The following is a 26,505-nucleotide window of genomic DNA, read 5'->3' as shown; positions in this document are numbered from 1 at the left end:
CAATGTTTTAAAGACAAATCCTGGTGAAACTACACTAGGAAGAAAATTAAGTACGGTAGTGTTTTGATTTTCCTAAAGCGGCATCTCTCCTAGTTTAAAGAAAATAAATCTGTGAAGGTAGATTTCAGAATGTAATTACACTGCACCAGAAGAAATTTAACAAGAAGGCCATTACTTTTAGAAAAGTGGCATGGAAAAAAAAGGTAACAATATCCAATGGTCTTGCCTTTTTCAGAAATAAATTATTGTCTTCCTGCATTATTATATTCTTCCAGAATCCTACAGCAACTGTATTACATTCACATTCTGCTGTACAAACAATTTCATATAGTTTCTAGTTATCCGGCTGCTTAAAATTTTGGGAGAAAATACATTTTTAGAATACAAACCTCCCATATTTGTAAGCTATATATGTCAAATCCTGAGGTTATTTAAACAAAAAGTAATGCTTCAAAGACAGTTAATGTTCAGCGTACAAGCAACCCCAGGCTTGGTCTATAAACATGCATTTCCCTAAAAGTGTACCAATTCAGATGGGTGAGTCATTATTATTTTTTAAAAAAGAAATGTTAAAAACAAGAAGAAAGAATGGTCTCCCTTTCTTCCTACTGTTCTAGTTTTCTAATTGGAGCAGAGCATATTGGCTTTAGTTGTTTTGGTGGGGGTAAAGATCTCAGATTATATAAAAATGAGAACTTTGGGAGGATTTTATAATTGTTTCCCTTTGTTATAAAGGCCCCCCAAAACCACCTCACTGATGGTGAATAAATCTAAGACATAAATATAGTATATAAAGGAAGGTACTCACTAAGATATGCACAGCATGATATAGAGTTTGAGCATGGGTCCAAGCTATCTCCGGGACCGCCTTCTCCCCTACAATCCTCCCCGCGCACTCCACTCCTCTGGGAGAGGCCTACTTCAGCCACAAAAATCTAGGCTTTCGACTACCTCCCAGAGGGCATTTTCCATCGTCACCCCCAGACTGTGGAACGGCCTGCCGGATGAGATCCATCTACTTACATCCTTAGACAGCTTTAAAAAGGCTGTTAAGACAGATCTCTTCCAGCAGGCCTTCCCAGAATAGAGAACCCGGCCTTAGAAAAACGTCTGGGAAAGTTACTGCTGCTCCCACTGGTTGCTTGTTGGTATGATGTTGTTGACCTTCTGGTCAGTTTTTAACTTGTATGTTTGTTTGTTTGTTGTTGTTGTTGTTTGTTCTGGGTTTTTTTTTAAATATTGTATTGAATTTAATACTTTTTTAAGGAGGGGAGGGTACCAAGGATTTTATATGTTTTGTATTTTTAACTTTGTTAGCCGCACCGATTGTTCTCAGAGGGGCGGGATACAAATAAATTTTTATTATTATTATTATTATTATTATTATTAATTGTAAGAGACTGGGGTTTGAATCCCCACTCAATCATGAAATCTATTGGGTGACCTTGGGTAAGTCACATGCTCTCGGCCTTAGATGAAGGCAATGGCAAATCGCCTCTGAACAAATCTTGCCAAGAAAATTTCATGATAGGGTCTCCATAAGCCAGAAACAACTTGAAGACACACAATAGCAACAACAAGTATGCACAACTCACAGCCTATCTGGACGTCACACTGTTCATCTAGCAAGCAGAAAGCTCTGCTGAAAAAGCTTCACAGACACTGTGCCTGCTGATAGGAAGGATATGAAAGATTAAATGTAGTGGCTGCTTATCTTTTGCTTTTCATCACCTTCACAGAAAGAAGACCATATTGGATTACTCATACTCCTTTTCAGAATGAAGGAGTTAATCTTGTCAACACTGGCTATTTTTTCATGATTACGACACTGACCTCAGATGGTTCACAACATAGTAACGGAATGGCACAAGCATACAGCCAGCCATACATGTTCATAATTGTGTTCTGTTTCCAAACTCAAACAACCAAGCCAGCTGGGGAGCTGCTGCTGGGGAAGATGCTGAGCAGAGTTCTGTCATGAAATATCTGAAAATTAGTTTTTTATCAAGGGCTGATCATTTATCAAAATCCAAGACATAAATAGTAAAAGCTGTCAGGTGACAACTCTTTGAAATATATAACAACGGTCTCTGTAGAACCATTTCTTGTTGCCTACAGTTAAACTTATTTGTGTTGTGGGCATTTAATGACACCTGACTGATTTGATTTATGTTTCCTGAAATCTGGAACAAACCAAGGATTTCCCTTGATGCCAGCCACTATTCCCTAAATCAGTTGTCAGAGGTCGGTATAACACATCCATCAATATAAACAGCTACAGGATCAATTGCTTATTAATGGTCAACTTAACATTTATTTCACCCAAAGGACATCTCAATAGAGGTATAATTCTCTAAGGATGTATAATACAGTTCCATCTGTAACAGGAGAGAAAAGTGGATGGTGAACTAAAATATCTACTGACATAATATTGTCAGCTTCCAGACAAGATAAACCACTTGTACTCTGTTAGTTGTGTAAAGGAAAGTGCCTTTGACAGATTTAGCATTTCTCCTCTCTGCAACACTAGGCAGGATAAGCCCTATCCTATATAGAATCTAGCAACATTAAACTGTTACCGACAAAGCATGAAGAGTCAGAAAAGTAGATTATTTTCCCCTTTCTTAGTTTAGGTTATTTTCTGTCATACCATTTACTGTAATTACTGGTTGTGGTTCCAATGACAGCACTTATGACTTTAGTTAGGATTACACTAATTACCTTCCACTTGGTTTACTACTAAATACCTTCCACTTTTAGGCTTGGAAGAGAAAACTGTTCTCTCAAACTGCCTTGGAAACCAATTTTGAGGGAAAGGCAAATGATGATAGGAGAGGAGGGGGAGGAGGAAATTTTAACATCTGCATGGAACAAATTGTGAGATGCCAGACAGAAAATATAAAATTAATTTGAGATCTTTGCTTCGGTAAAATATTTATTTAAAAAAAATCTCAAGGAGAGTTAAAATAAGATTAGTGAAGCACATATCTAAAGTCTCCACCAAATTTTGCCTTAGATAAAATTCACAGTTAAGGTGTATAGCATAATTTCAAAGAAAAAGAGAACAATTTTGGCAAGATTAGATTTCATATCCAAGGAAAAGGTCACATCTAAATTTATTGTAATTAGCCAGTGTGGTGTAGTGGTTTGAGCACTAGACTAGGACAATGGAAAACAGGGTTCAAATACCCATTCAATCACAAAACCCACTGGGTGACTTTGGGCAAGTCACACTCTCTCGGCCTCTGAGAAAGGCAATGGCAAAGCACTTCTGAACAAATCTTGCCAAGAAAACCCAATGGCAGGTTCGCCTTAGGGTGGCCATAATTCGGAAGCAACTTGAGGGCACACAACAACAACAACAACAGAGTTTTTTGCACACAACAGCGGCTTGCTTAAGTGCATAAAGGCTCTCTAATTTTCTGTTCATAGCCTCATCTCCGAAACAATATCAGAAGCTACCAGATAGTCCCTTAACTTCCTGAAATGGCTTTTCAAGAACAAAAGGGGATACAGTAATAACTGCTCAAAGAAAGAGGCAAAATGATCATATCTGAAACTCAGTAAAAATCTGCTTAAATATCTGATCATATATATTATTTGATATCTTCAAGTATGAAAATATTTACAAAGTGAAAGCAAGCTCTACGATTTCATAACTTATATGTAGGGGAACAATATTTCATAACTTACACATACTACCTTATCATTCATACCCATAGAGACCAATAAATAATGATGTGGATATATCACTACTATACTCCTGTGCTCATCAAGTGGGCTTCAAAATGGTCTCTTCAGATTAATAAAGTTTCACAGTAGGCTGAAAATAGCTCATTATTTCACATTTTCTCAGAATATCTTCATCCTTGATATTGGAAATGAATAAGCAATAATGCCCCAGAATTCCTGTGTAACCATTTCTAGTTCCTAGGCAATGGAAAGATAAACAAGGTCATCCTTTGGAAGAGAAGGAGAAAAAGTCTATAAAGGTCTAGATCAGTTTCTCAGACAAAGGAAAGATGAAGAGCCTTTAATACTAGTTTATTAGATACTATTTTAATCACTCACACCATGGAGCATACGAAAATGGCAGAAAAATCCAATAGAAGCTGTCACACTATCATGCTGGTTTTCATTAAATTTGTTGAAAGAGGGCTCAGCATGGAATTATTAAACGACTTTCACTGGCAAATGACTAAAATGCCTCATCTATTTATAGCCATCATACTCAATTATTATTATTAGGATTATTGGGACACCTCCTAGTTAAAAATCTTGTCAGCATTTTTAAGACAACTGCACTTTTAAGGTTCTAGTAATGAAAAGCCAACAATATCTAAGTAGGCAATAGTAATAATAATAATACATAAGAGTTATAAAACAGTCCTAACTCCTGTTGTTTAATTCTGATTATTACAAATTCAAGGCTGGAAGGTAAAACATGGTACTACACTTGATCTCTTATGGTTTCTGCAGTTAAACAGGGTTGAGTTTAGTTAGTATTTGGATAGGAGGTCACCAAGAAATACCAAGAATTTTTCAGATAGGGCTAGGGAAAGTATCCTACCTGAAACTCTAGAGAACTGCCACCACTGATAATTTACAATACTCGGTTAGATGAACCAGTATAAGGTATGTTTCCTATGTTGCTATGTGAGGCTGTAACCAAAAGTAGCATTCTCCGCCCACTATCTGCCCATTCTCTATTATAACCTCATATTAGAAAACATATGACATCATTATGTTCCAAGTTTTAATTGCTGTTGTTCAACTTCACCAGCTGGCATTTGTGGGTGTAGGGAAACACAATTCAGCAGTATTATATCATGCATTGCATAATGGCAGATGTCATCAGGAGACAAATAAAGAGGCAAGATAAGGCTGCTGCTTACCATAACATCTGGATCTAATCAAAGGTTTCTTTTTAAATTTGTTAGCTTAAATATTCAGCGGATGTCTAAAATGCACATTTTTAGACTGTTATACCACGCATATATCGCTGAAAAATAATATAGGCCTTTTGACTGAAAGTAAATTTCCAACTACCAATCCTATTATCCTTTGAAGGAATGGGGAGAAGAGGAAAGCAACTCAGCAAAAGAGCAGCACATCTAGGATGATAGACAGAAGACATTCCTGAAACAATCCATGAAGAATGAATATATCTATATAACTATACAATTATACAGATTATATACAATCTATACAATTACAGAACAAAAACTAAAAAATATAGTTATCTGCAGCTGTATTGTGGACAGTGAGTTTTAGAGAGACAAAAAACTAGTGTTCTCTAGCGCCCATAATAACAACTACTATAAAGGAATTCTTTCAAATATCATACCATAAATATTGTATGTATATATACTTACATACATATATATACCTGCACACATGTGTCAAATATATATGTACACACACACACATGTAAATAATAAGTATTTCACTTCTAAAATGGTGTCTGCCCTCAATAATGTATTGGATAACAGCAAACAAACTGAAGCTTAACTCAGATAATACTTCTTGTCAGTCAAAAGGTAGATTAAGGATCTGAATTCAGCCTGTACTAGAAGGAATTGCACTTGCCCTGTGGACTCAGATTCATAGTTTGGGTACCTTCCTTAATTCAGTCCTGAGAGTGGTGACACATTTTCTGAGGTGACCAGGAGGGTATTTGCAGCGTTAAATTACTATATGTCTGATCTCAGCATAGTGACATATGTTAGTTATATCCCATTTGGATTACTGTAACATAATCCTCTTCCAAAGAAGCGTTTATTACCTCCACTCAACTGACCAGTCCTCCTCTGGCAGCTTCAATTAGCCAAGATGGACATGGATCTAATAGACAAGTGGTTGGCTTTACCTCTGCAAGCAACTTGTCCACATCATCATCTTGAACAACATGAAATTCACTAATCAAAACTGAATACATACATGCCTCATTTACCTACCCAGGCTCTTCTGTCAATGTGGATAACAAGTCAGAATGAATCAGGGCAATTTTCTTCTCTAAGTATTTAGAAAATTCATCACAGCACATTTCTGAGGATTTGTCATCAGCAATTTGAGGTGTAGGATGTAATAGCCCTTTAATAGAGGCAGAAAAAAAATCTTTCTTGTTTTGTTGTTGCTGTCCTCACTGCTGCAAAGTAGGTTCAAAAATAGGCCTTAACCCAGGCTCAACTGGATTCATTCTGAGTCTTTCTACACCAGTGCTCACTTCATTGCCGAGCCCCTTAAAATATGTTTGCCATGGAAGCCATGAACCCCTGAACTGGCCATGATGAGTGTGCCTTGACATGGAGTCTCCAACACAATAATTTGTGGGAGATTAACGCTGCTTTTGAGATCACCTCCAGCAGCCCTTAGAGGGAGACAGCTTGGCAGCAGGGTAGGCAGTGCACAAACAGGATCCCCATCCTGTCTCATTGCCCTACTGCCAGGTGTATAAACTAAAACCTTGGAAACTGTTGAACAGGGTACCACAATAGAAGGATGGGCTCATGATAGATTACTGCAACTCTTGCTTGTTGCTGCATCTGGAAACCTAGTGGGCATAACTGGGTCAAGTAGACACCCCCCTTTTCAGTTACCACAGTGCTACTCATATGTGTCCTCTTGTCTTCCCCAGTAGCTCATTGAGTACCTTCCAACTTGAGAGTGTCATCTTCTGGCATTATCTTTTTGTTTCATTTTGTATTGTTTCATCATAGGGTTTTCATGGTAAAAGACATTCAAAGAGGATTTACCATGCCTCTTTCTGTGCAGTATTAGCTATGGTGTCACCCCCACCCCACTAGTGCTGCTGCCCAGTAGTTGTTTGGCACATTTAGTCTGGCTCCTCAGCAACAGTCTGTCTGACATGAGAGACTCTACTAACAGCACTTCTCCAACTAGCATAGCCTCTTTCCTCGCAGGAGCAATGAAAAAAATACCATTCATTTGTATCAATCCTGATTCAATGCCCATTAAGTATGGCCAGCCATATTGGGTAACATTTGGATTTCTACTTTAACAATGCAGACAGATGGAGGTAGGGTGGGGATTATGTATCCAATAGTCATAAAAACCTCTGACATACTACTGGCCAATCCCTTGAAAGTGATTGGCATCTTCTACATACAAAAATCATGTCTCTTCACAACCTTGCACTTCTCTCTTAAATTCTCTTATTACCTGAGAGAAAATGTTGTTGTTGTTATTATTATTATTATTATTATTATTATTATTAAACTTTACAGTGGTACCCCGGGATACGAATGCGCCGGGTTACGAATTTTTCGGGATACGAAAAAATCCCATAGGGATTTATTGCTTCGGCTTACGAAGGTTTCTTCGGGTTACGAAAAAACCGCGGCGCTATTTTCCGCCACCGGAGGGCAGCAGAGAGCTATTTTTCCATTAGCGCCTATGGGAATTCGGCTTACGAAGGTATTTCGGGTTACGAAATTAACCGCGGAACGAATTAATTTCGTAACCCGGGGTACCACTGTATTTCTATAGCGCTGTAATTATACACAGCGCTGTACAAAGTTGGTAAAATTAGGAGTAAATAAAAGCCTGCCCAAGGCGTACATTCTAAGATAATAGCAATTAAAAGAGGAATAGATAAAATTACCATATAGAAAAGAAAAAACACAGATTAAAAACATCAAATATCAAACAAATCACATCATATCAAATATTGTCAGACAGCCAGATGACAATCACAAATTCCCTGAGAACGCTTCCCTAAACAATATGGTTTTCAGCTCTGTCTTAAAGCTGGTTAGGGAAGTGATGAGCTGTGCATGCAGAGGAAGAAGGTTCCAGGAATGAGGGGCAGCAAGAGAGAAGGGACGGATCCGGGACGGGGCAGAGAAGATCCTGGGTTGGGAGAGGAGACTTTGGCTACCAGAGCAGAGAGTGCGAGTAGGGATGTAGGGAGAGAGAAGATCAGTTAAATAAAGAGGGGCCAGCCCATGCAGGGCTTTAAAGGTGAGTAGCAGAAGTTTGTACCTGATGCGGAAAGGAAAAGGGAGCCAGTGAAGGCAAGACAACAGAGGGGAGACATGATCATAACGGCGAGCGAGTGAAATAATGCGTGCAGCTGAATGCTGAACAGAAATTAATGGGTGGAGATGAGAGAGGGGAAGCCCTGCCAGGAGGAGGTTACAGTAGTCCAGTCGTGAGACCACTAAATTGAACACTAAAATGTTCAATTTCTTCTCTTCCCATAAGACTAACAACCATTCAAGTCATAGTTCTTCTTCTTCCCTGCAACAAGATACTGTATCTAAGAAAGCTGTCCTAATGCTACAGTATACATATATTGTATATACAAGCGTTTCAGAATTTTGCTACAAACAACATTTAGAAGGCTAATCTATTTTTCAGATCTCACCAATAGACAATATTTCAATAAACATCATCACATAATCATTTTTATTAAAGTTTCATTTTCTGAAACCAATAATACCACCCCAAAAAGCAGAATTAAAATGTTATCAGCTCATATTTATGGGCATACATTATTTCACCTACTAAATACATTAAAAATTGGGCCTCCATTCTTTTTCAAAACAATGTGTATCATTCTCCAATTCTAAATAAGTGCAAGATTTCTTTACCCATTAAAATACATCTTCAAAATTTATGAATCAAAGCAATCACAAGACTTGCATTTAAATGTGTGTAAATGGCAATTAATAGCTGACAACTGCTGAGTTTGAATTGATTACTGTGCCTAATTTTGCCATAATTTCAAATGTATTCATGTGAGTGCATAAATTGGGCAAAAATAAACTGACTTTATAAATATCAAGATGGGAAAAGCTTAAGCAGCTGGATGCTTTAGGCTCATGTCAAATTGTCCTTTTTGTAAATGTTGCTGTAGGTTTTTGCATAAAGATTGGCACCAAAATAGATGGATTCTATTCACATATTGACATTCAGATCAGAAGCTGAAACATTCTTAAATGGAACAAAACAAGCAAAGTGATAACATTCAGAGCTGATACAAATTCTGTCAAGTTAAACCAGGAACACAAAAAAGACTACACACACCACATATACATACACATATACATAAAAGGTAGCTGAGAGAATGTTGGTCTTCTGAAGGGTGGTGGGAACCCTTTTGACCAGGGGTAGGCAACCTTTTTGAGCTGGGGGCCAGGTTGCTGTCCTTCAGACAACTGGGGGGCCGAAGCCAAAAAATAAATAATTAAATAATTTATTTAGAAATTAAATAAATAAATAAACCGGGACAAATGTAGGACAAAATTTTCAAATGGAGGACACTTTTATAAAAATGGAGGACACGCAAAAAATTTGCTGATTTTTAAAAAAATGTTAAGATAAATGCATATTTCTGAGGCTTCTATAGACAATTGCCCTACCATGCCCCTCGCACAAGACGCCAAAGGCCCCGGCAACAATTGGTGGCAGGACCGGGCTGGGGCCGGTCCCAAGGCCTCGCTGGGCCGCATCCGGCCCATGGGCCGCAGGTTGCCTACCCCTGCTTTTGACTTTCTGGTTGGAGGATGTTTCTACATACATGTAGAGATTACACAGTGGCCAAGAATGGGAGCTGTTTTACATGAGAGCCAGAAATACCACCTGTACTACTATCAAGGATACCTTCCTGCTCCCCATTTGCGAGATATGCCCTGTAGGGATGAGGCTACAATAGACATCCATTAGCTGGCCATTAGGGGACCTGTAGCCATGGGGGAGACCTTTGAACAAATAATTTCTGTTTCTTAAGCCCCTTGGAAACCAGTATAACCAAACTGAGGCTGTCATACTTTGGCCACATCATAAGAAGGCATGAATCGTTACAAAAGATAATAATGCTTAAAAAGGTAGACAGTAGCAGACAGAGAGGGAGACCACATACCAGACAGTTGGACTCAATCAGAGAAGTTATGGGCCTGAAACTGCAGGACCTGAGCAGGGCAGAGGATACCTCTGGAAGCCAGGATGATCAAACTGAGGCTGTTGTACTTTGGCTACATCATTAGAAGGCATGAATCATAAGAAAAGACAATAATTCTAGGAATGGTAGAAGGCAGCAGAAAGAGAGGGAGACCACTTGCTAGATAGCTGGACTCAATCAAAAAAGCTACAGGGAAGAGTCTGAATACCTGAGCAGGGCATCAGAGGACATGGGGTCTTGGAGAGGTCTCATCCACAGGTTCACCATGAGTTAAAGTCAACTCCAGGGCAATTAACAACCAAAATCTGTAGCATGTGAACAGTAAAAGAAAAGCACTACCCAGATTTCAAGAAGGTAACAGTGGCAGCATTATTTAGAACCAATAGTGTGAACCAATAGCCTTTATTCACTGGAAAAGGAAAAGCTATAGAGGATGGGCCAAAGTCAACAAAGAGGCATAAAGAAGCATGAACAAAATGTATTAGGAGACTGGTGTGGTTACATATATGCTAAAAAGGGAAGACCTATAAAAATGAATTTGAAGAAAGAAAAATTAAATAAAATTTAGCTTAATGAAGTAATGTGAGACTAAGGCAGGTTACAGACCGCCTCTTTGGGGCAGGCTGTACCCGCCCCTTTCCCCGCTGTATCGAGGCCTCAGTGTTCAGAGCGGCAGCCGCTGAGGCCCCGATCTGCCACTTTTTGGGCTGCGAGGAAGCGGCAAAAGGCCCCTTCCCCGCAGCCTGAAAAGAGGTGTCCCTGGGGCTTCAAGCCCCAAGGACACCCCGCAGCGGCGGGGAGGAGAAGAAAGGGGCCGCTTGGCCCCTTTCTCCTTTGGTCCGCTGGGCGCAGCTGTGTGAAGGCTGAGCCCAGCGGACTAAACCAGGAAGGAGCTCCAAAACGGAGCTCCTTCCTGCTCCGCAGAAAGGGCGCATTATGCACCCCGGCACGGAGCGAGGACATCACGTCCGCGCCGCCTCATATAGAGGCGGCGCAGTCGTGACGTCCTCATGGCAGCGGCCGTGCGGAATGGCCACTGCCATTTTGTGTGCGCAGAGCGTGCACTAGGGTTAGGGGTTGCGGAAGCACCGCCCCTTTCTAACCCTAGTACATGCTCCGTGCGTACAGTGGACCCTTGTTATACGCTGGGGTTTGGTTCCAAGATCCCCCGTGTATAACAAAATCCGTTTAAGCTCAAGTCCCATTAAATATAATGACATAGCAAAATGGTGTCCCTTATAAAAAATGAAAAATCAAGGTAAATGTATACTTTTTTGGGACATTTTCAAACCGTGTATGCTTGAATCCGTGTATAAAAAATCCGTGTATAAGAAGGGCCGACTGTACTTTTGTGTCCGTCTGTAACGGACCTAAGTGACTGATATGAGGGGAAATGGAACAATCTTGCCACTCTTGCTGAACTCAAGAGAGTTAAAGACATGAAAAATAGACAGGTATAAATAGGAGACAAGGGAAGACAAACAGATAGCAACTGGATTAATATGTGGGGGATACATACAGCTGAGTGAGAAGATGGAGGCAAGACAACACAGACAAGACAAAAACACAGGCAACTACCCATACCACCCATCATGTTGACAATTATCTCTTACATATACATACTACTTTAAATTATTTAAGTATTGTTCAATCCTTGTTTTATTATACATCAAAACCAGCCATTCTTCATCTGACAGATGGAGATACAGTTCAAAAGCTTAGCCATTAAGTAAAGTTCTATTCAGGTGTTATCCCTGTTGCATCAGATGAAGGAGGTATTTTTAGCTTCTTCATGTTTGTTGACTCCAACCCTTCGTACAGGTTCCTGGTCCATTGCTGAAATGGAGGCGTAACACCTGCTAGAAAGGTGTAGTCCAATCTGCTAGAATGAGTTAGGCTCCTGCTCAGATAACTGGGGCTCTAAACTGTGGAGGCAGTTTACCTAAGATGGGCAGACTCCACATTATGAAAGTTATCCCTCCAATGCCCAGAGGACATCAGAGTAGAATCATAGGAACATGGAGAGAGTGGAGCGAACAAGCACAGGAGTAAAGTAGTATTGGCCTGAACAAAAAAGTTAAAAGCTGATTATTAACATGCTAGCTAATCCATGCATGGTTTGAGAAAATTCTAATTGTAACAGATTGTTCTTAAACAAAACAATTCCTGATGCCTTCCTATTTATTTATTCTTCATTTACTGTGTCCACGGAAGAATAATATTTGTATATACGTTACACCAAAAGTAAACATTATAAGTTTATTCTGATCTTTTTCCAGGTTTCAGAACATTATGACATGTATGTTGATTTACCAATTCTCATTTTAACAGCATCATGGCAGAGATACTGTGTGATTACTGATGGACTATCTCTGATACAATAAAAACTTGGAAGTTTCAACTATTTCAGTTCATTATCCATCCTGCATTTGCAGCCTTGAATTAAAATAATTGTCCGTCTATCAAAGAAAGCAACTACATTAAAACTTTGTTAACAGTCCTAGAATATCATTAGGATAATTAGAGTCCTAAAATTTTGTTAGGAATTAAAACAATTATCTGTCAATCAAAGAAAGCAACTGCTTTAAAACTAACAACTTAAATCTGTTTGTAGGACAAGTGTCATCCTGGGTATAATAGACTAAAAAGAAATGGTTAACTTAAAGGACTATTACAGAACAGAAGGTTGATAGTTACTGCTGACTGTGATGTTTATCTGTTGGAAAATTTTACTTTTTTTGCATGTGAGAATGTAATGTTCATTTTATCAAAAAAAATTACCCTATGAGCTATCTAGTATTTTAATTGCATTTATGTACATCCTATGCTGCGATGCCATATGGCAATGGAGATCTGAGACACTCTACCCATTTGCCACACTTCTTTTCATTTTCTTATAATAAATTACCCCTCCAGAAATTTGTAAAGTGTCTGTATTCTGTGAATTATTAATCTTTAAAAGCTGCTCCCTGCAAAATGAAACTTGGACAAGGAAGTACCCAAAATGCTTCTGTGAATTATATCGACTACGTTTACATGCAAATTACATACTTTCATTTTTCTCTAGTATAGGCTAAAAATGTCCTCACCATGGGAAATGGAGCCCCTTTACCCAAAAAAATCATATTAGTAGCACTGGGATATATGACAAATAGGATGGCTTTGGTGATTAGTGTTTATCTATATTTATATTTAGAATTAAATAATTTATTTTAACTTGCATTTGGTTTCAGGACTATTCTTTTTTCAGTTTATATCCAGCAGGAGTATGAAATGCTCTGTTATTTCAGAAGTCTATCCTAAATTAAAATTAGAGTCTTGAATATAATATAAAACAGTTGGCTGAATAACCTGACATCTTTCTTGTACAATGGAAAGCACCTTTGTGAATACTTTTTAGCTACAAATGAGCAGCTGGAATCCCTAAGGATGAAAATGGCCTCCAGGAAAGTTCCCAACCCCTTGATTTTCTCAGATGCAGAAAAGCATGTTCACAGAATTTGATCGGAGTCTACTGTGAAGCCAATAGCTGCTCCAAATGGCCTTCCAGAACCAACTAAGAGAAAGCACTTCATTATCATTTCTCAAGCAAGTATGACAATCCAGCCATCTATTCAATGACCCCGTGTGCAAGACACAAGGTCAGTATCCAGGTAAACAAGGACACTGTAACTGGAATTCCATGATTCCAGTTTCTAACCCTGTTGGAGCTGGGAAAGAAGCTGCTGTCTGCAATCATGCTAGGTAAGTGACTCACTGGAACAGGGTAAAGTAATGGGTGTGTGGTTTTGAAGTAGCCAACTAGATAACATAAAAACATAGACTGGGTTAAAAGTTAATCAACCTAATAAAACATTTTAGATTATTTCAATCATATTTTTACAGGTATTTGGATCAATGCTGCTGCTCTCTCCTCTAAAACTGCTATGTTGTTAAATGTATCTTTAAAAACATCTTGCCACAGTAATAATCATAACCACAAGTTTGCATATTTCAAGCTATTCTCTCCCCCTTGGGAGTAATATTGCTTGCTATCTAAGTATGTGGTTAAAAAAATAACCATATGGAGTTGTTTTTGAAACATAACTGAAGAAATGTGAGATTAACCACAAATGAGAATGAGCAGTCACTCGAGGTACATGTCAAGAAGGTCTAAGTCTATAGCAGAGCAGATGACTGTCAAGCAACCAAAAATTTTAGCTGAGAAAAAAAAAATCCTTGACACACTGAGGTGCAAAATCTTAAAATATAAATTGTATTATTTATCCTGTTTTCTCTTAAACAAATGAGGGGCTTCGCTCCCAAGAGTACTATCAATTTCATCTTCACTTACAATAAAAATATTTCCATGCATGTATACTGTATTTGAACTAAACTTTATCATAGATGTGCAGTCAAATTACAAGTCATGAATTGTGAGTATAAATATTTATGCACACTATCTGTTTTTACATATGTTATCCTTTGTACTAAACATCACTACTGAGTGCATTGTTGGATTCATTTACAATAAAATTTTGTTACTGGTACAGCCAACATAATAAATCATTTCTCAAGTAAAGAAGCTTAAATTTCTGAGCATCTGGTCATCATTATATATTAGGCAAATACTAATGGGCCGTCTGTTAAGGATATTACTCACAAAAATACTACTGTCAGCAATAATCACGTTTTCCCACAGGAAACCAGCAAACAGAGCAACATCTTATTCTAGATACTTTTTCATCCAAATTCAGGGATCCCATGAAGATACATTGTGGATGAATATATACTTCACAGATCACTTGAGCTATTATTTCCATGAAAGTCACTATGGAAATATTCTAGTGGGATGCAACGTACTTGTCCATATAATCTCTGTAACTATAAAAGTAAGTAGAGACAATATAAGAAGACATTAATATGTAGGAACCCACTCTAACAAAAAGGGTCTATATGCTATAATAAATGTAAGGGAAAACCATTGTATACAGACTGGCTACCATGAAAGGATATAGGGGCAGGGATCCATTCCCACATGGAAGCTTCCTGAATTGTTATTCAAGACCCTGAATAACAGACAAAACATGATAAGGCCTTTTTATGAATAGTCCTATGTCTACATTTGCTGAATATGCATGGCAAGCAAGTCTCCATGTCTATCTAGCAGTAGGTGGATGCATGGGGGCCATGAACAGTTCTCCTGTGTGTATTATTTGGCAAAATTAATCATTGTACAAACTCAGGAAGACTTGTCAACAGAAGACGGAACAAAAAAAAAGCTAAAACAGCTGAAACAATTATTCCCTACAGCACATATCTACCATTTGTTTGCTTATGAATCACAATTCCAAGTTATTATATTATTTGGCAACTCTCCCTCCTTCTATTTAGTAACAGGCTAAAGGCCACAGATATTCAACCAAATCCACCCAAATAAATATGGGAGATACAGCATTTTTGGGTATCATTAATCCTTGGGGGGAAAGGAGAACATTAATTTAACAAGGCAAGGAAAATATCTCTTTTGTTATATTAGAATACATTTTAGAAAACTATCCTGTTGATGGAAACCTGTTTTTTTATTGTCCAAAATACATTGCAGAAATAATCCAGTTTGAGACCATTTTAACTGTCCTGGCTCAATGCTAGGGAATTCTGGGAACTATGGTTTTGTGAGACATTTAGCTTTATCTATCAGAGAGATGTGTTGCCACAATAAACTACAATTCCCAGGATTCCCTGCAGTTTCACTTACCCAAATCCAAAAAATATGTTCCCTCTAGGCATGTTCTAGGTTTCCCCCCATGATTCTATGATATAGCTCTGGCAGAAGCTGTCCTCAGAATCATGCTAGAGGACCTAGAAATGACTAGAGAGGTGTTTTCTCTAGGAATATCTAGGTCTTCCAGTGTAACTCTACGGTCAACTTCCACCAGAAGTCATTCATTTCAATAGGATCCACTATTATCCACAGTTTCACATTTCCACATTAAGTCCAGGAACATATCCCCATGGATATGGTGGTTATACTGTATTTGCTACATTTGAATAAGCCTTATATTGTTGTTGTTTTTTCATTTCTTCAAATTCCATGTACAGTGCGCCCGCGCCATACGCGGGCGTGCCATACGCAGCCTTGAGCATACGCGCTCAAGCCGCAGGGCGCGCGCAGGGCGGAAGGGGCGGCGCGTCCCATTCAATTGAATGGGCGTGCACGCCCATTGCGCCCCATGCGCGCCCGCGCTGCCGCGCCGCCACGCACAAGCCCCATTGTTTCCAATGGGGCTCGAGCATAGGCGGAATTCGCCTTACGCAGAGGGATCCGGAACAGATCCCCCGCGTATGGCGAGGACGGACTGTAATTCTCCACTGCTTCCAGTTGCCAAGTGGTCACAACATGATCATCATCATCATCATCATCATCATCCTCCTCTTTATTTATAGCCCCATCTTTTCACCCCGGAACTGGAATAAATACTAAAATTATAATTAAAATGTAATTAGACCAATAAATAACATTAAAATAACGTAATGTTTTGAACTGGCAATAAAATCTTGTATTCATTGTCCTTTTTTTCTTTCTTGTCTACACAAATGAAGTAAAACATTCCTGTTCATAAGATGTAATGCTGGTGTATAAATAGTTTTAAGTCATGCATGACCGTTTCAAAAAATATTTAATATTCAGCAACTACCTTCCATGCTTCTTATGAAACCTGCCATTTTCTTCTTCGCTAAATATCTGTAGTACATAATAGGCCTGTTACAGACTGCCAAAATAAAGCTGCTTTGGGTCTCTTTGGATGTATGCTATTTAAATGATGCATGCACCCTAAGAATCCGGAAGCTGCCCCAAAGCTGCACTCCAGTGCTTAGGAATAGAGTGTGGCTTTAGCGCGACCTCTGGACTCTTAGGACCCATGCATCATTTAAATAGCATACCTCCAAAGAGACCTGAAGCAGCTTTATTTTGGCAGTCTGTAGCAGGCCAATAGTAATCCATGCTTGAAGGGAAATCTGAAAATTTTGGCAACACATCGATTAAATTATTTTAGTGCTCTACTAGGAATATTAGTGGGAAAGAACAAAATATAAAGAAAGAAAGGAACATAATGTGGTATTAAGATTTATAGCTGTGACCTGCCTCAAATAGGTCATTTATTGGAAATCCAGAACAGAAGAATGGTGGAAAGCAAACAACCTAGCAATGCTCTAAGATGCCCAGGATAAAGTAAAAACTACAAAATTGGGGTGATTATGTGAAAAGGAAGGAAAAATCCCTAGTCTAGATTACAAGACTGAGACATAATGATGACATTCAGAGGCCAGAAATGGCTGGAACCTATTTAAAATTTCCATCCTGAAGAAAAAATGTCAATACTCTTAGGTAAATGGTACCTTCTGATAGTTTTACCATATCATTTCCTCAGCAGTTAGTTGGTAGAAAAAAAAAGATGGATGGAAGAAGCTTGTGGGTTCAAACAGATATCAGGAAACACAATAACTGATTTCTCCTTCCATATCACTAATGTTCTTAGAGAAACAAGTCAGTAATAACTTCCATGATCCTTTCAGTGATTATAATTTCTCCAAGAGTTTAAGACACCTCTTACTTATCCAAGCTATTTACTCTTTGACACATACTAAAAGCACTGGCTGGCATTCTCACTGCTGATAAACAAAGAAGCAACCATTCAGCCCCCGAGGCACGACCCAAACTAAATAGGTGAACATGTGGAACAGCAGCATTTTTAAACAGAATCCTCTAAGTACAAATATACACAATAGGTGCCATATTTTATTCCAAATATTTACCATCTATATGCAAAGTCAGCTTATCTACAGCACAGCTATATTTTCTTTGTTTCTTGTCTTTGATTTGCATGAAAAATTGTGCCCTGAGAATGTGCAAGAACCATCTATGTCTGGCCAAAGTAAAACTAGTTAACAACTATGACACAGGGGCTGAAACACAGTAATGATTTGTTAAAGCTGATCCATTAATGCAGTGAATATATCCTTGATCTAATGAAGAATTTAGTAAAACGTAAATACCTTCACATTTTAAACTATCAGTTGACTCAATAAAGAATTTCATGTCATTAATTCTGTTTCTTAGATGGCTACCAATATTTTCAATAATATTTCAAGTTAGTGATGGGCCTTTTGCTTTTGACTGACCTGACATTTGCTCCCGTGGATTCAGTCTCAAATATAACAGCTTATTATTCTAAATTTGATTGTTTACACAAGAGAGAAATTGTTGCCTTTCAATCTAAGTTTGCACGAGGACTAAAATGCAAAGTGTAATTAACGCCTCTCTTAAATAGCCTCAATTAAACACCTGTTTCTCAGTTACATACCATAGGGAAGGCAGATGCTTATCTAATTAACACCACATCTCTTAACTGAAGAAATATGGTATATGAGTGTCATGATAATTTGATTACTCATATGTATGTTAGGTTCACATATTTGCACTGAATCACTCTCTGCTGATACAGATATATAATACAAATATCAATTTAATTATTATACCAACGTTTAATCTGTTTCATGTTAAAAATCTTATCAGAGGTGCATGCTGAAGTCTATCAGTACAACTATTTTCTTCCATACTCACAGAAAATACAGATATGTAGCTTTAGGTGCATGTTACACCACTTTTTGGGAAATGATAGAGAAACCCCCAACACACTCTAAAGGAATAAAAATCATTATGGAGACAGCTTACTGTGTTCATTACTGGAATTCTTTCTGTTGCTGACACAAAAACAGATAATTGCTTCTTCTTTTTACGTGGTTCTTCAGTGGTCTCTTTGACCTGAAATTTGAGTACATAAAGTTATTAGTAATTATATTTACATCCAAACTCATCTCTGTGATTCAATAACATTCAACAGTCTGAATATATATCTGAACTCTTTACAAAAAGGTTCTCTCTCTCCTCTCCTTCCACCAGAAGATAAAGACCATGCATTCTAGTATTATGAGAAAGTGCTGTATATGCTAACATAGCTTCATAGTTTTTCATCTTAATGTTACATGCTTAAAGGGGCAGACATGTTAGAAGTCCTTATAAGCACCTTTGTATTCCCTTAATAGGGTTTCAATATACATTTTCTTTTGTCTTATATAGCTATTTCTTGGTTTTTAATTTACTCAGTTTTGTAACACTTCATTTGTAATTTTATCATGACTTTCAAGGTAGTCTGTTAACTGATGATGATAATTCAAAGATATAGCCATGTTAGTCTGCAGAATCAGTATGTAGAGATCTTATAGCACCTTTGAGACTAACTGAAATAAGGAAGATAGCAGCATGTGTTTTCATAGACTTCAGTCTACGTTCTCAGACAATGTTTTAGAGTCATAGTCCACCAGAGGTTAATGACTGGAGTTTTGAACTATGGGTGATTTATTATCATTATTATTCTTATTATTATTTATATAGCACTGTAGATTTGCACAGAGCTGTACATACAAATAATAAATAGATAAGAGTAAACCTGCCTATGGCATACAATCTAAGAAGATTTGGATTCTATTCAAGAATCTAGAGATGAGTATATGCCACTCTTTGTATTTGTGATTTTGTAATCCTATCTATGGTGATTTCATTCAGATGGTTTTTCATCCTCCCAGAGTACCTATCACTACTGGAACTACAGTTGTTTTCTTTGCCTAGAGGTGTTGAACTCCAATTTGTAGATATTACTGTTTAATAATCTTTTCCTTCTATTAGTTTTCAATTCTTCTACTCCAAGGATTGCCACAGCTTTAAATCAAACATTTTTTCTCAGCTGAAGTTACAACAGACATATTATGTTCTAATGGTTTATTAATTTGAATGTTAAGGCCCCATAACATACTTACTTTGCCATTGTTCACAATTTTTTCAGGACTATGTTCCCACCATTTCTTTGCTGATGGTAAAACATATTTTTGCACAAATTCCAACATACATTACAGCTACTTTATCATGGAATTCTTGTATTTAGTCTGTACTATCTTAACACAGATCAACAAGGTAGTAAACAGCTCTGTCTTTTTCTTTACAAAGGCGCAAAACAGACGGGCTGAAAAGAGCAGTGTGCGGCTGTTCCTGTGCCTATCATGCCAGGGCTGTAGCAACCGCAAGTGCCTGGCCCTGATCTGGGCTGCTGCCATGGTTCTGAACTGAGCCACTGGAAGGAGCAGATCCTATCTGCTCCTTCTTGGCCCGGTTCTTCCTGGATGGTGTGGCGTCAGCATGGCATCTGGCCACATTCGCAGCATGCGTCATATGAACACTATGCCCTGAACATGGCCGAAATCCTCGTCATTAGGCCCGTGTGTTTCAAGCCATAGAGAACATTTATCATCTACAGTTATTTTTGATAGCATTTGTCTGAAGCACCTATAAATCCTTGAGGAGTTCACTCCCCCCTCCCCATTTTGTAACCATTTCCAGATTTTTTCATACTCTGCTTTTTCTTCTATACTTTTGATGCATTGACCATGCAGTGATTTGTTTTGCCTGACATCAGTTTTTTCATTTTTTTTCTGTCTGTATGCAACTTTTGTTTCAATGTTCAAGAAATTTTATCCATCATGTTGTTGTTGTTGTTGTTGTTGTTGTTGTTAGCAGCAGTAGTAGCAGCAGCAGCAATATATTAATGCAGTGTATGTTGTATTTCATTCTTTTGTAATAATATATCTGTATCTTGGCAACATTTATAATGATCTGCCTGCTGTCTTGAGAAGGACCACCTTAAAAATAATTCCAAGGTCGCTCCTATATAGATGCCTCTACACAGACAAAGCAGATGTTTGATGGGAGGCTACAGCATAACTATTATGTCAGTGGGATTTTTTGTTCTGCCAGGGCTGAACTGGATCTTGGCCTGTATTTTTAAAGCTTTTGAAGAGGTTATATGTGTGTAGCAAATTCTACATACTTGCAGTTAAGTGTTTTGGTATAAATGAAGTACTTTTAATTTGGTTTTAGTTATTTTTGAAGGATAGCTAACAACATTTGGTAAGCCTGCTCTTATGTTAATAGCGCATTCCACCACCTCCCGCTATCAAAAGACCTATCTCTAAATTTATCTATGATAACTTCTAATGATAATATATGTTAGCTATTCAGCTTGATTAAGACCTGAGGGGGGAAATTATTTGCATTTGAGAAATGCTGAAGAAAATTGTTCCTACAACTAACATATTTGGTAATATGTATTCAGTTCCTCCCTACATGATTATAATTCTGTTAAATTAAGCTGTCAGGGAATGTTAATGAGGCTCTTAGGTAGTCATACTTAATATGTTTGATAATATAGAACTTGAGAGAAAGAGAGGAAAGAGATCCTATGCTAATTAACTGATACCACTTGAAAAAGAAGCTGTTTCTATTTCTCTCTTTCTCTCTTGATATATATGTATATATCTCTGTGTGTGTGTTTAGTTAGACTACAGAGTTATGAGTGCTGAAATGTTATTTTCCAATAACTGAATACTCATTTCTCTGTATTTACAAATTAATTAATCCAAGTTAATTCTTTAAATCACATGAGCATCTTTTTTCTCATTTAGAAAGAATTTTCTAATTGACATACAGGGTGATTAATGTGGAACTGGGTGTCAGCAGTATACTGATGGCATCTCACCCCAAAAGCCCTTATGACCTCCACCAATGACTCCATATCTATGCTGAACAGCACTGGAAAACAAGATAGAGCCCTGTGACATCTCATGGCTTAACAGACACAGGTACAAGATAGAGCCCTGGTGGTGAAGTGATTAAATACCTGTACTGCAGCCACTCACTCACAAACCACAAGGTTGTGAGTTCAATCCCAGCCAGGGGCTCAGGATTGACACAGCCCTGACATCCTTCCAAGATGGCTACAATGAGTACTCAGCTTGTTGGAGGCAATTAGCTTATAGTTGTAAGCTGCTTAGAGACTGCTTAGTGCAATATGAAGTGGTATATAAATGAAGCTGTATTGCTATTGCTATTGGTATGTGTCCATTTAGGCCTGATAGTTCAAAATGCCCCCAAAAAAGAGGAGCTTCAGAGTACACTTTTCTAGCCAGCACATCTAACCTCCTATTTTCATTGCCCACCATAACTGAATTAGGTTGTGGATGCTCAAAAAGAAGAGCACATTGTCTTCTTGCACCCTACACAAATTTTTGATGAATCAAGATGTTGGTAATATAGTGGATAGTGATTTCCAGGATTCCCAAGCAACTTGCATATGGGAATGCAACATGGATACTGCAGACAGAAGTACCAGTTGTCACTGTTTCCATTTGAACACTAACTCCAGAGTGGGCTGCTCTGGTTGCTTGTGCTCAGTCTCTGGCATCATCACCATACATAAGATCTGGTCCACATATGGCACACTTCATCAGACTGAGAAAGGGTTTTTTGGTCTACCGCCTCTGCAAGCAGTAAGGATGTGGCAGTGAAGAGAACAGTGAATCCGCAGTGTCATCATCCTGTTCTGAATCTGAACAGTCAAGCCCTATTATGGAACTGAAGTAATCTTGACTTTCATTGGTGGTATAGATGGGAAAGATGGTTCAGAGAAGAAGGCCCTGAAGATAGTCAACAGCAGTACAAGGGCATCTCCTGACACATGCATTCTGGAGAATCAGAAGGTGTGGAAACTGTGGCTGAAGGATGACAAGAAGGACAAGGGAGTGTATATTTGAGAACTTCCTGGATGATTGACTTGATGGATGATAATGATATCATGGAATTTCATCCCAATATCAACAGTAAAAATAGTATGTGCCAGGATCCATACAGGTGTGCTGGTCCCAGTGTTGGTTCACCTTACCAAATGGGGAAGTGCAGGGCAATCTGATTCCAGAAAAATGTTCTAAAGGCACGCTCCTATGCTGCAAAAATTACAAGGGCTACCAATAGTGTAAAAGGCTGTGTGCTTTAGATCCTACACTGATATCCCCTATTAAAATCTAGAAGATCTAAAGCCTGTACGTTGTTTATTATTTAAAGACTGATTATATTTTTTGGCTAAAGTGGCTGTACCAAAGACTCAGTATAGTTAAATAACAATCTAGTGACTAGACTTACATAGTTCTAAACTATCTCATTTGTTATAGGTCTGTTATATTCAGGATGTTTACAATGCTTTTTTGTAAAGAAAAAAACCTTTAGAAACTACATAAGAATTTTTTGAGATTTAAATAGTTGACAAAAAGTCATATTATTGTCTTAAAGTGATTCTTTCCATAGAGAAAGGACCAAAAAGGGAAATTAAGGAGGAAAGTCAGAAAATGACATGACCATAAGACCTGAATGATGTTGAGCCATGGGGCCGGGGGAAGATTACTTGAAAATAGAAAATGTTGTAAGTTCCTAGTGATTTTTTGGGTGACATCACGGGAGCAATACAGTGGTATGCCTTGGACATTGGGTGCCACGGTGGAGAAATGGGCTGCATGGCACGGAATATCTCCTGTGATGGTACCCATGGAGCCAGATGCTAGGACACATTCCCCATCGTTGCACCCACAGAGCCATCCCTGGCAAGACATGTTTCCACCGTGGCCCCACACAGCCCTTCAATCCAGGGCATATTTCCCTTGATGGCACCCATGGGCCAATGCATGGCCGCCCATTCCTTCACCAGGGCACCCAGTGTCCAAGGCATGCCGCTGTATTGCTCCCATGATGGCACCCACAGAACTATTTCTCCATTTCTTGGCAGGGCATACCTCCTGTGATGTCTCCCACAGATCCAGGCATGGCTGGGCAGATTTCAATGTCCTCTGAACCCACAAAATGTGACTGCCTGCATCTTTTTTCCTTTTAAAAAAGAAAAAAGCAATATGCCCACAACCCTCCCTTTCCCGCAAGACTTCCTCAACCTCGGGTGAAAAGGGAAAAGGGCACCAAAACACCAGCAGAAGTAGAGAATAGCTGCACGATTATTTAAAAGGACTACTTTGACAGTGTGGGGATATCACAAAAGATATTCACAGGACTGCGAGCGTTCAGGGAAAAAAGGAATGGTGGTGGGTGTCATGAGGGAAATCTGCCCTGGCATGCACGGATCCATTGCTGGGGGGGAGGGGGAGTTGCCATCATGGATCCATGCATGGCAGGGCAGTCCACCCACCGCCCACGGCTGTACTCGCCACTCTCGTGAACCCACAAACATGTGACAGTGCACAGGGTCTATCAAGTTTTTTTTAATTTAAAAAAACCCACACCAGGGTGCTCCCCCACCTACTGCCCCCAACCTCAGGCCAAAAGTGAAAATAACCAGTACCAAATAACCAGCAGAAGCAGAGAACAGGTGCACAGTGATTTGAAATATAAAGGAAATATAAAATCAAAAGAGCTCCACGGATCCACAGCAATGCTGAGACAGAAAAAAAAGGGGTGGTTTGGCAAGACCTTTGGGACAGATAGGTACCACCCCTCTGCCCATTGGCACTCCCTCCCAGGAGCCCAAATGTGATTGGCCGTGCATTCACATTTGGGGCAAGCAGCATATTTTGAAAAGATATGCTAAAAGAACCATTTCAAAATAACCCAGGTCAAAAGGTCTTGTGCCAGTTTGTCCTGGCTCACCCCAAATACACTCAGGGGTGAAATCAGTTTGAATGTGAATGAGGCACTTTTAACCCAGATTGCAAACTGAGTTAAATCATAGTGTGAATGAGCCCGTAGTAGGCTATATTCCAGAGGAAAGAACTGGCAAAACCACCTCTGAGTATTCCTTGCCTAAGAAAAACCTATGAAATTCATAGGGTCACCAGAAGTCAAGAGGTGACTTGAGGGTACATAAACATGTACAAAACATTCTTATCTATTGCCCTACTGCAGAAGGAACAGTGAGTAGGAGAATGGTTTATTTTCAGCTAGAAACAGTAGCATTTTTACACAGTAAAGAAATTACATTTTTTAAAATTACTTATTTTGACTAAGTGTGTCAGCTACTCAAAATAAGTGTTACAACCCATGGGACTATGTGACTTCTGGCCCTGGTTGTTTGGGTATTGGACACTATAAATCCCACAGAATAAAAAAAATACTAGAAGTCATGCAATGCAAGTTTTTTTTATCAATGTGGATGAAAGTTAAATAAAACCAAATGTACTTGTTATTGCTATCAATTACCTGATAATCAGCTGGACCAGGAGTACTTAAAGCTTCTCTCTTAACTAAATATAAAAGTCTAGGAACTGAAGAACCAAATGCTCCTTTCTTTCTTTTTTCCAAAACAGTTTTTTTAAGACTTTCTGTTGCAATGCTGTCGTTGAGGATATTATAGAATGCAGGACCTAGCAGAGTTTAAAGGAAATGTTTGTCAGCATGAAATGTATTATCTATTTGTTTTACTGTTAATGAATTAACTCATAATTGAAAACCTAGAAACCAGTCTGTATGAAAATAAAATCATACACCTACAATCTTAATTTCTGCTACAATATTTAAATTACGCTGAAGTCAGCTAGATTTAACTTCACATAGGACTGCAACTTTGATGTACAGACATAATCCCACTAAGGCATATATATCATGCTACGTTCTCTAATTTTAATAAAGCAAATAGTGGTGTGACCACTACAGATTTGGTATTCCAGTTTACAGATTAAAAATAGATTCTAAATTTGTTACTTTCAGAAACCTATCATATGAAATCATAATACAAACCTTTTGAGAGAGAGAGAGAGAAAAACCACATCAACATATACAATATTTTTAGGCTTTCAGGATATTAAGTGAAACAAAAGTGAGGTGAAACAAAGTGAGGTCACAGGATTCAAGTCTAAAGAAAGAAAGTTCACAGATGAAGTCTGATAGAAGTCAAGACTGGATGCCAGTTGAGCGAAAATTATTTCAGAAATGCCAGAAGCAGTAAGATACTATTGTAGATTTCCCAGAAAACCAGAGAGAACCCAAGAAGTGTAAGAAAGTTCAGCAAGTTTTATTAGCCGGCTGGCTTCAGAGGAATATCTTCCAAAAATCTGAAGCCCTGAGCAATAGGTGACTACATTTGTTCTGGTTTTTTTATTTAATTATTTTTTTAATTTTTTAATTATTTATTTTTTGGCTTCGGCCCCCCAGTTGTCTGAGGGACAGCAACCCGGCCCCCAGCTCAAAAGGGTTGCCTACCCCTGTCCTAGACCCTTAAGCCCATAAGCTAAGCAAGCTAAGCCTGGATGGGATGACATATGGGGGCCATCTGTACACCCCAACTTCCACAAAAGAAAAGCAGGTCATAAATAACATAAAATAAAATATGAACAGCAACTTGATAATGACTTCAGATGACAGTAAACATGCATCTCCATCAGCCAAGATACTTCACATTTAACGGCTGAGAACCTAATAAAAAATGTTCTGCTCAGCAACAAAGTGGCTGATACTGAAGAACACATTCCTTGCAGGTTAGAGGACAAAAGCAAAGACATATATATTGAGACAGAGGACGAGGAGCTATAGAAAGAAAATGATCAGAAGGAAAAAATACATCATAAGCGTGTTCTCAAAGTAGGTAACTCCAAAACACACAAAGGGTCATTATACCCTTTAAACAATAAATTACATGTTATATACTTTTACACACACT

The 26,505-nt window shown here is 38.5% G+C and overlaps 1 protein-coding gene across 1 annotated transcript in view; it reads right to left on the bottom strand.

Annotated features, from left to right (window-relative positions):
- STPG2 (sperm tail PG-rich repeat containing 2) overlaps positions 1-26,505 on the bottom strand; it is a 263,746-nt gene that overhangs the window by 180,194 nt on the left and 57,047 nt on the right. The window contains exons 9-10 of the mRNA XM_042470817.1: positions 25,050-25,213; positions 18,642-18,731 (exon numbers count right to left, since the gene is read on the bottom strand). Coding sequence (XP_042326751.1) covers positions 18,642-18,731; positions 25,050-25,213 — 254 coding nt within the window. The remainder of the gene's footprint in view (positions 1-18,641; positions 18,732-25,049; positions 25,214-26,505) is intronic.

This window comes from Sceloporus undulatus, chromosome 5 (genome assembly GCF_019175285.1).
Source record: "Sceloporus undulatus isolate JIND9_A2432 ecotype Alabama chromosome 5, SceUnd_v1.1, whole genome shotgun sequence".
NCBI classification, from domain to species: domain Eukaryota; kingdom Metazoa; phylum Chordata; class Lepidosauria; order Squamata; family Phrynosomatidae; genus Sceloporus; species Sceloporus undulatus.
The sequence above is the reverse complement of the archived record's forward strand: the minus strand, read 5'-3'. Positions and strand labels throughout refer to the sequence as shown.